We start from the raw sequence: 10912 nt of genomic DNA on the forward strand, positions 1-10912 counted from the left end.
ATTTTTTTACATCCTGTATTAAACCATTTCTATATTTTCATATCTAGGAGGCGGCACTCACCATCCACTCACTTGATGTACAGTAGTGTTGCTCATGGGTATCAGCCCTTTCCTCTCCTCCTTCCTTCATTCCTTCCTTCCTTCCTCTTCTGTCTTCCTTTCCTTCATTCTTTCCTTGTCCATCTGCCTACAGATGACTTTACACTCCTTCTTCTGTCTTTTCTTCCTTCATTCTTTCCCCTTCCTTCTGCCTATGGGAAACTCTACACTAAGTGACGAGGCAAATGGTTTCTTGTACACCTGGAAACCATTTACTATGCTGGGTGGTAACCATATAGCCAAATTATGGCATCTGATGGTTTAGTGGGTAAGTAAGGCACTCTAATTGGATTGAGCTGGTGAAGGTTTATTCAAGGGGTTGGTTGGGGTTTATTGCTCATGTAATGCCACTCAGGGATGAATACAGCTGGTCACTCTCATCTTAAATGTCAGGATCAACTTGCCTAGCCCCAGGCTCCTACAGTACACTCTTCACGGGGCAACGTAGGATTGGATGACGGATGGATGGATGGATGGATGGTTTCTTTGTGCTAAGGGATGCAATTTTGGACTCCTGTTTCATAAAAATCACAGAATTTTCTATATAAAATATTTAAATCTTGTCTTCTAAGTTCCTCTTCCCAATCTGTATCTAAGAAGTACTTCTTCAGGTCATGATAGTTGCCCTTTTTGTAGTTTAGACTCTTTCTGTAACTCTCATTACTGGTAACTATGTTATATGCAATCCTGAAATTGCAATTTAATACTGCATGGCCGCTTTTGCCAAATGGAAGGTGACATATTATAGTCAATATCACTTTCTTGCCATGTAAGTATAAGACCTAGTACTGATGGATCATCATGTCTCTTTTTGGGGTGTTTTCCTTTATATGCTGTGTTAGGAAAAACTCCTGCACAAGATCCAGGAGCTTTTGATCTCAACAGCTTTCATGACTTCTGACATTCAGAACTATTCCAATTTATATCTACTGAAATCTCCAGTTAATATAATTCATTCAGATTTCTCTTCCATTCTGTGTAGTAATACTCATAAACTCTGAATTGTACTTTCTGTCAGGTCTTCACTGACTCTGGCATTGCCTGTGTGTATGTGTGTGTGTGTGTGTGTGTGTGTGTGTGTGTGTGTGTGTGTGTGTGTGTGTGTGTATTTACCTAGTTGTGATTTACAGGAAAGGAGCTATGCTACTGTCCTGTCTCCATAACTATTCAACTAACGTCCAGATTGGTTTTGAAATTGTGAATATCGTTGGCATTTATCACCTATTTATCCAGGTTATTCCATATTTCAATAGTCCTGTAAGGGAAGCTGCATTTCTTGATATCCCTCTTGCATGTGGTTCTTTTCAACTTTTTTCTGTGACCCCTCGTTTCTCTTTCGTACCACAAAAACAGGTCCAAGCTTCTCCATTCCCTTGGATACTCTGTACACATTAAGCAGATCTCCCCTTCTTTTTTCTAGGGTTGGAAGATTTAGTCTCAAGTCTTTTCTCGTATGGCAATTCTCTCAAGCCAGGTACCAACTTCACTGTTGCTCTTTGTATTCTTTCAATCCTTCTTTTCATGTGAAGGCCATACCACTGCTGCATATTCCAGCCTCAGGTGAATCACTGATACAATCAACTTTTTCATCCTCTCTTTGTCCAGATAAGTAAATGCAACCTTATGTTTCTCAAAAGGTTATGTATATCTTGCGATGTTGATTATGTGATTTTCCGGCAAAAGGTTGTCTGAAAACAGTACCCCTAAGTCTTTCTCTTCTTTAATTTTACTAATTCATTCGTTCCCCATCCTGTATTTTCCTGTTTGTCTCTTTGTACACTTTCCAAATGTCATTACATTTCTTCACATTAAACTGCATTTCCCACCGTTGACTCCCGTCAGATCTCTTATCAAGGTCCAACAGTTCTGTGTGTGTGTGTGTGTGTGTGTGTGTGTGTATGTGTGTGTGTGTGTGTGTGTGTGTGTGTGTGTGTGTGTGTGTGTGTGTGTGTGTGTGTGTGTGAATATATATATATATATATATATATATATATATATATATATCTATATATATATATATATATATATATATGTTAAGATATATACTGTGTGTATATATATATATAAAATATATATATATATGTAGGGAAGAGTAAAGTGATGGTCTTTGAGAGAGGTGAAGTCAGTTAATGTACAGCGAGGTTGGACGGTGAGGAATTGGAAGATGTGAGTATGTTTAAGTACTTGGGTAGTGTGATGAGTAAGGATGGAGGTTTGGAGGGTGAAGTCCTTGAAAGGGTACAGCAGGGAAGAAAGGTTGCTGGTTCTTTGAAAGCAGTGATAAGAAACAGGGAAGTGAGCATGGAAGTGAAAAAGTTACTACATGACAGTATTGTGATACCAACTCTATCGTACGGAAGTGAAGCTTGGAAGTTGTTGGAAGGACACAAGTCAAGAGTGAGAGCAGTGGAAATGAGTTATTTAAGAGGAGCCTGTGGAGTCACATGGAGAGACAGGCTGACGAATGAGGATATAAAGGAGTGTTGTGGTGTGGATGTGATAGGAAGGGTTATGAGGAACACACTGAGGTGGTTTGGCCATGTGGAGAGGATGGAGGGTGAAAGACTGACGAAGAGAGTGTATGTGAGTGAGGTGGAGGTGGGAAGGGGGAGGGGGAGGCCAAGGATGAGATGGGGGGATGGGGTGGAGAGGTATATGAGAGAAGGGGGTGTGAGTTGGGAGCAGGGCAGTGAAATGGCGGGGGACAGGGCGACTTGGAGGCGATTTGTTTGTGGCCACCCCAAACGGGATTGAGGCGTTTGGCAATAGATAGATATATATATATATATATATATATATATACATAAGTAATCACTCTAATATCCGGAAGCCCAATATCCGAACATCCCCACTATCCGGATATAAGAATGTTTCATACTGTACTTTTTTCCATACTATACTTACCTCATTTCACTTTTTAATGTCCTTTATTGGTGTGAATAGGGTGTTGGGAGCTAGGCATGTGCAGTAGGAAGGTGTTTTTCTGAGTTAGGCTAGGTTAGGGTCCATAAGTACCAGTCCAGGAGCCAGTCACCAGAATGTTTATTATTGTATGAACCTACTTCTAAACCCTCATTTTATGTTTCTTTTGCATTTATTTCAGTCATTTATGTGCCTTATTGGTGTGATTTGGGTCTTAAATAGGTGCTATGCATGTCCAGAGGGAGTTGTATAGGTGTTTCTCTGAGTTAGGGTCCATAAGTACAAGTCCATAAGCTGGGGCCCAATATCCGGACAGAACCAATATCCGGACCTATCTATGGCTCTATTACGTCGGATATTGGAGTGATTACTGTATATATATATATATATATATATATATCTATCTATCTATCTATCTATTGCCAGAAGCCTCAATCCCGTTTGGGGTGGCCACAAACAAATCGCCTCCAAGTCGCCCTGTCCCCCGCCATTTCACTGCCCTGCTCCCAACTCACACACCCCTCTCTCATAGACCTCTCCACCCCATCCCTCCATCTCATCCTCGGCCTCCCCCTCCCTCTCCTCCTCACTCACATACACTCTATTCGTCAGTCTTTCGCCCTCCATCCTCTCCACATGGCCAAACCACCTCAGTGTGTTCCTCATAACGCTTCCTATCACATCCACATCCACACCACAACACTCCTTTATAAAATCCTCATTCGTCAGCCTGTCTCTCCACGTGACTCCACAGGCTCCTCTTAAATAACTCATTTCCACTGCTCTCACTCTTGACTTGTGTCCTTCCAACAATGTCCAAGCTTCACTTCCATACGTTAGAGTTGGTATCACAATACTGTCATGTAGTAACTTTTTCACTTCCATGCTCACTTCCCTGTTTCTTATCACTGCTTTCAAGGAACCAGCAACCTTTCTTCCCTGCTGTACCCTTTCAAGCACTTCACCCTCCAAACCTCCATCCTTAATCATCACACTACCCAAATACTTAAACGTACTCACATTTTCCAATTCCTCACCATCTAACCTCGCTGTACATTCACTAACTTCACCTCTCTCAAAGACCATCACTTTACTCTTCCCTACATTCACCTTTAGGTTCCGTTTCTTACACACTCTCTCAAACTCATCCACCAAGCCTAGCAGCTCCCCTTCGTCTTCACTCAACAACACAGTATCATCTGCAAACAACAGTACAGGGAGTTTCCAAACACTATCCTCTCTCACCAGGGCCACTCCAACATCCACTACCCTACCTTGTACCTCTTTTATTACCCCATCCATGTACAGATTGAACAACCATGGAGACATGACACATCCTTGTTTCAAACCAACTTTCAAAGAGAAAAATTCACTTAGTTCACTATCCACACGCACTGCAGCCTTCGCACCATCGTACATACTCTTCACAGCATTCAACAACTTCCCATCTACTCCATATATTCTTAACACTTTCCACAATCCTTGTCTATCCACCCTGTCATATGCTTTCTCCAAATCCATGAAAGCCGCATACAACTTCTTTCCCTTCTCTAGAAACTTTTCCACTAAAGATCTAAGAATGAATATCTGATCTACACAACCTCTTCCCTTCCTAAAGCCTCCCTGTTCTTCTCCAACTAATTTCTCTGTTCTTTCTCTAACTCTGTCTATAAGTATCCTACCATACACTTTTCCTATTATACTAAGAAGACAAATGCCCCTATGATTACCACACACTTCTTTTTCCCCTTTTCCTTTGTACAAGGGAATAATTATACCTGACTTCCAATCCTCCGGGACTCTACCTTCCTCCCAGGCCAATCTGCACATCTTCCACATCCATTCTACTACTATCTCTCCCCCATGCTTCAGCATTTCACCACACACTCCATCAATTCCTGGGGCTTTCCCCGATTTAACTTTCTTCATTGCTTCCACAACTTCTATCCTACTGATTTCTTCCTGTCATCTCACCTCCCTCCTTCTCCCAGCCATTCCCCAGCCACTTATACTTGCATTAATTCCATCCTCTACGTTCAACAATTCCTTAAAGTGTTCTCTCCATCTGCTCACTTTTTCTCCCTTCTCCACTAGTAATCTACCATTTTTATCTTTCACTCCCCTGCTAACTTCACTTCCACCCTGTCTTACTCTTTTCACTTCTCTCCAGAACATTTTCTTACAGTCCCTCCACTTTACACTCAAATTCCTTCCAAATTCCTCATCCACTCTCTTCTTACTCTCTCTTACTAATCTTTTCACCTCTCTCTTCCTTTCCACATATAACTCTCTCTTCAGCCTCTCAACTTCTTCCACGCCCCTATTTCTCACCCATTCATTGTATGCTTTCTTCTTTTGTGCCACAGCCTGTTTCACCTCTTCAGTCCACCACGCTGTTCCTTGCACCCCCCTCCGCCTTCTCTTCCTTCCACACACCACATCACATGCTGCACATATTTCTTCTGTAAATATCTTACACACACCTTCCACGTCTCCCATCTGCTCCAATTCATATTTGCCCAATCGTTCCTCCACTTCTCTCTTATACTCTGCCTTTTTCTCATCCTCTTGTAACCTTTCCACTCTCCTTGCAACTACTCCTTCCTCTCGTCTTTCCCTTCTTCTATTCCTCCATCTCACTTGCATCCTAATTCTGGCCACCACCAAGTAGTGGTCAGAAAGTCCACTCCCCCAACCTCTATACACTCTTGCATCCTTTACACATCTTCGCATCCTTTCATCCACACGCACATAATCAATCATTGCCTTCCTTTCATTCAGTTCACCACCCACCCTTCTCATCACTCGCCATGTATACCTGTGGATCATTTTATGCCTGAAGAGGGTATTGGCTATCACCAAACCCCTCCCAGCACAAATGTCCACTAACGCACTCCCATTCTCATCTATCTCAGCAGGCACACCCCACTCACCAACTATTCCATCCACCTTCACATTACCAACTTTACCATTCATATCACCAATCAAAAACACTCTCTCATTCCTTCCAAACTTTTCCATGCACATTTCCACATATGTCCAGAACTCTTCTCTCACTCTTCTAGCACAATCTTGCGTTGGCGCATACACACACACAATCGCCCACATTTGTATTCCAACTTTCAACTTTACCCACACAATCCTTGACCCAACTGATCCATACTGTCTTATGCTCTTCTTCCATCTTTTACTCACAACTATACACACTCCTTCCTTTGCCCTCTCATTCTCATCTACTCCTGCACATATACCCCATCCATACTCCCATTCTCTCACACTTTCTCCTCTCCATTTTGTTTCAGTTATTCCACATACATCCACTTTCGCACCCTCAAGCACCTGGACAATCTCTCTCTCTTTCACTTCACCATTCGCTCCTCTTACATTCCATATAAATATATACACACGAGTATATAATCTCTTCAAAGAAGTCAATAAACTTGCTTTCAAAAGGTGTTTGAAAGTCGAGAACATAAAAGTGTCCAGAAAAATGCAATGAAACAGGCTCCAACTGCTAAAACTTTGTAAAGATCTATAAATGCTATAACTAAATGGGAACTGTATCTTTGGAATGAGCTATAATACTGCTAATATGACACCCCAATAAACAGGCTGAGTGGGCTGCACAAGTGGATACGAAGACTTACCAGTACTTTTGTGATGGTGTACTTGTTAAGGAAGTTGGTGGTGGTTTATGTGGGTACCAGTAAGGGGAATGGTGGGGGTAACGGTGCACATGGGTGCTACATTAGGTCAGGTCTATTCCTTTACTCTCTCCTCTCTTCCTCCTCTTTCTCTCTCCATCTCCATCCATTACCCACTTTTTCATTACCCTCTCCCAAAGTCACCTTCAATTGTTCCTCTCTCTTTCCTTCCTTCTTTCCCCATTATGCCCCCCAACAGGTTAGGTTAGGTACAGTTATGTTCAATAAGCAGGAACACTTACAGTAGCGATGGTGTACATGTTAGGGAAGGTGGTGGTGGGGTATGTGGGCACCAATGAGGGGGCCGTCACACCACAGTTGGACAGCATTGACAGGGCTGGGGTGAGTTCCTCGTTAACAAGGTCAGGGCGAAGGCCAGCAACACCGACCACAATCAATGGCCGGGTTGGATAGTCTGTGGATGAGGAACAGTGAACATCTCATGGTTGGAACATGTATTTCCACACAGTCTTCACTTGATCTCTTCAGTACAATGATACATATACATACAGGGAGTCCTGCAAGGATTATGAAATAATTTAAGCCGCTCTTCTTAGGCTAATTTTAAGTAAAAAATGCTATATCAACATGGATCCAATTATCAATTGTTGTGGGATTACAATTGCTGATGAAATTCTGGGTTAATTAAGAGACCTTTTTTGTCCATAAGGTCATCAGCAACACCAACTCCATAATGGATGAAAATTTGATCTATATTGATACAGAATTCTTTTTTCACTCTTGCTATATAGTAAATAATTTTCTTTATCTTAAGATGGAGCTTATGAAACAGAAAGGTTAGATATAGCCTTCATTAGCCCTTCCACTACTAAAGGTCCTTTCTAATGTGAATAAAGTCAAGTGGTATCGGCATAAATAAAATTAAAATTGTGTATCAGCCTGAATGGGCAAAAGCTGTCTCAGTTAAAGTTATTTCATTATGAGCTTGCTGATGAATTTTCATCACTTCTTCTCTTAAAGTTGCTTGAGATTAATTATAAAGCTGTTCTGATGGTCACAGTCCAAGGGAAACTTTAATTTAGCAAAGACTGATGTCTGCCTTCATGATGATTGTGGAGATGATGGGCAAAAATTAAATCCCCCTTCTTTGACTCATCACCAACACATATGTGGTCAGTGAGAACAGTACATGATAGATACATAACCCCTACTTCTAAACAATATACAGTCAGGTCTTGTTATACATTTGTTTGCTGTACAACTGAATAATAAAATGTTAGATCCCCTTTCAGAATAAAGATGGTGAAATTATCACTAATTCACTAGAATGATGCCTCCCAGTCAGCTGACTGAGCCAAGCTGGCTGCCCAATGTTTACATTCACTGTCAATGTCTGCCTTTTGTTTTATTCTGTGCACGAAAGGCCACTGAAACACCATTGTTATCGCTACAGAACAGTGCAAGTGCTTAACAAATGGTGCAGTGTAAAATACTTAATAAAGTTATAAATTTCTGTGTGTGAAATACTGAAACCTTTGACTTGGAAACCATGTCTACTGTGCATACACAGCCTCCCAGTCAGCTGATATTGGTGCCTCCCTATCAGCTGACTGAATCAAGATGGGCACCCAGTGTTTACACGATGTGAGCATCTGCTGTTTGTTCTATTTTGTGAATATAAGGCCACTGAAATACCATTGCTAATGCTAAATAACAGTGCAAATGCATAACAAATAGAGCAGAATGCAATTTTAAGTGAAAAAGATAACTTTTTTGTGTGAAATACTGAAACATAAGACTTCGAAATCATGGCTGGCAAGGATGCTGCCCATGGGGGAAAGTGTGGTGCTACTGAGGGGAGGTTAGGGCAAGCCTAAAATGGATTTTTTTTTCTTTCTTTCTTTTTTTTTTGGTGTAGGTGGGGGCACTTACCATCCACTCATTTGAAGTAGTGCTGATCTCGGGTGACTGCCCTTTCCTCTCTTCCTTCCTTCTTTTTTTTTTTTTTTTTTTTCCCCCCTTCATCCTTTCCTCTCCCTTCTGTCTACGGGTGACTCTACACTGAGTTGCAAGCCAAATGGTTTTCTTTTTACCAGGAAATCATTTACTATCTATGCTATGTAGAAACCACATAACCAAATTATGGTACTCGATAGTTTAGTGGGTAATTAGGGGCTCCAATCGGATTGAGCCTGGGCAGGTTTATATCCAAGGGGTGGTTTGGGTTTATTGCTTACGTAATGCCACTCAGGGATGAGTGAGGCTAGCCACTCTCATCTTAAATGTCAGGACTGGGCTCCTATGCTCTTCATGGGGCAAAACGGGATTGGATGATGGATAGATGGATAGGTTACATGGTCACAGGCCCCTCCCTTTCCCCACTGAACCCATGTTATATTGACCTCGTTATATGATACTACAATTTGTTATGTGATGGGTCTTCACTTGATGTATACCCAGCATATAGCGAGTCGTGACCATACAGCAATGACTCGATTTATGAATATTGTAGGTTACATCATGTAAGAACCAATCATACACTGATCAATCATAAGTCAGTATCAATTTAACATGGGTTCAATGGGGAGATTTAACACGGGTTCAAAAGGGATATGTTGGGCGATAAGGGCCACATAGCCTATGTACAGTAATTCCTCCAAGATCCAATGTAATAGAGCCCAAGCAATGTCCGGGACTTGGTCTTGTCAAGGACTTGGGAAAAATGCCCCTGGACAGGTACTTATAGACCCTAACCCAACCTAACTTTGAAAGCCACCTAAAATAAGTCCCTACCAGACATACACAGCACCTATTTAAGACCCTATTCACACAAACATGGGACACAAACCATTAAATAAATGAAAAGGAACCAGACAATGAGAAATTAGACATGAGTAAGGAAAATATTTAGCAGTGTACACGGTACTTATGACACGTCCGCAGCCATCGCAAAGCTTAACCAGCCTCCTCTATGGCTCTGACAGTGGTGAAGGTGCACTTGAAGCACATATAGTAATACAGTGTTGCACTGCACTTAATCTTTTGCACTGTGAATTATAACTGCTTAACACTGTACATTCTGTTCTTACTTGCCCCATACCAGTTGTAACAGGCCAGTTTTGCATGTTGCACTTAATCCTTTGCACTCTGAATTCTAATTTCTTAACACTGCACAACACTGTAAATTCCCATGTGGTCTAGTGGCGAGGTATTGCAGTTTATTAAAAAAAGCGAGCCATGGCGACGAGCATGCAGTCACGATAGTTGGTTGGCAGGAAATGGGGAGGATGCAGGGGTGCTCTAGCAGACGTTGCCAGAACTACATGCCAAAACACAGCTGTTCGTCACCGTGCAGCAAATTTAGAGTAGGGATGAACACATATTGTTTTTTTTTTTTTGTTTTTTTTTTGCATTTTGACATTTTTTTTCCACTTTAGTGGAAAAGTTTCTAGAGAAGGGAAAGAAGTTGTATGCGGCTTTCATGGATTTGGAGAAAGCATATGACAGGGTGGATAGACAAGGATTGTGGAAAGTGTTAAGAATATATGGAGTAGATGGCAAGTTGTTGAATGCTGTGAAGAGTATGTATGATGGTGCTAAGGCTGCAGTGCGTGTGGATGGTGAACTAAGTGAATTTTTCTCTTTGAAAGTTGGTTTGAAACAGGGATGTGTCATGTCTCCATGGTTGTTCAATCTGTACATGGATGGGGTAATAAAAGAGGTACAAGGTAGGGTAGTGGATGTTGGAGTGGCCCTGGTGAGAGAGGATAGTGTTTGGAAACTCCCTGTACTGTTGTTTGCAGATGATACTGTGTTGTTGAGTGAAGATGAAGGGGAGCTGCAAGGCTTGGTGGATGAGTTTGAGAGAGTGTGTAAGAAACGGAACCTAAAGGTGAATGTAGGGAAGAGTAAAGTGATGGTCTTTGAGAGAGGTGAAGTCAGTGAATGTATAGCGAGGTTGGATGGTGAGGAATTGGAAAATGTGAGTACGTTTAAGTATTTGGGTAGTGTGATGAGTAAGGATGGAGGTTTGGAGGGTGAAGTGCTTGAAAGGGTACAGCAGGGAAGAAAGGTTGCTGGTTCCTTGAAAGCAGTGATAAGAAACAGGGAAGTGAGCATGGAAGTAAAAAAGTTACTACATGACAGTATTGTGATACCAACTCTAACGTACGGAAGTGAAGCTTGGACGTTGTTGGAAGGACACAAGTCAAGAGTGAGAGCAGTGG

The 10912-nt window shown here is 41.7% G+C and overlaps 1 protein-coding gene across 1 annotated transcript in view; it reads right to left on the reverse strand.

Annotated features, from left to right (window-relative positions):
• Positions 1-10912, reverse strand: part of LOC145396824 (uncharacterized) — a 143278-nt gene that overhangs the window by 82838 nt on the left and 49528 nt on the right. Inside the window, exon 4 of the mRNA XM_080270109.1 lies at positions 6968-7140. Coding sequence (XP_080126235.1) covers positions 6968-7140 — 173 coding nt within the window. The remainder of the gene's footprint in view (positions 1-6967; positions 7141-10912) is intronic.

Source organism: Coenobita brevimanus, chromosome 39 (assembly GCF_032717465.1).
Source record: "Coenobita brevimanus isolate Jiangsu-jjx chromosome 39, ASM3271746v2, whole genome shotgun sequence".
In the NCBI taxonomy this organism is placed as follows: domain Eukaryota; kingdom Metazoa; phylum Arthropoda; class Malacostraca; order Decapoda; family Coenobitidae; genus Coenobita; species Coenobita brevimanus.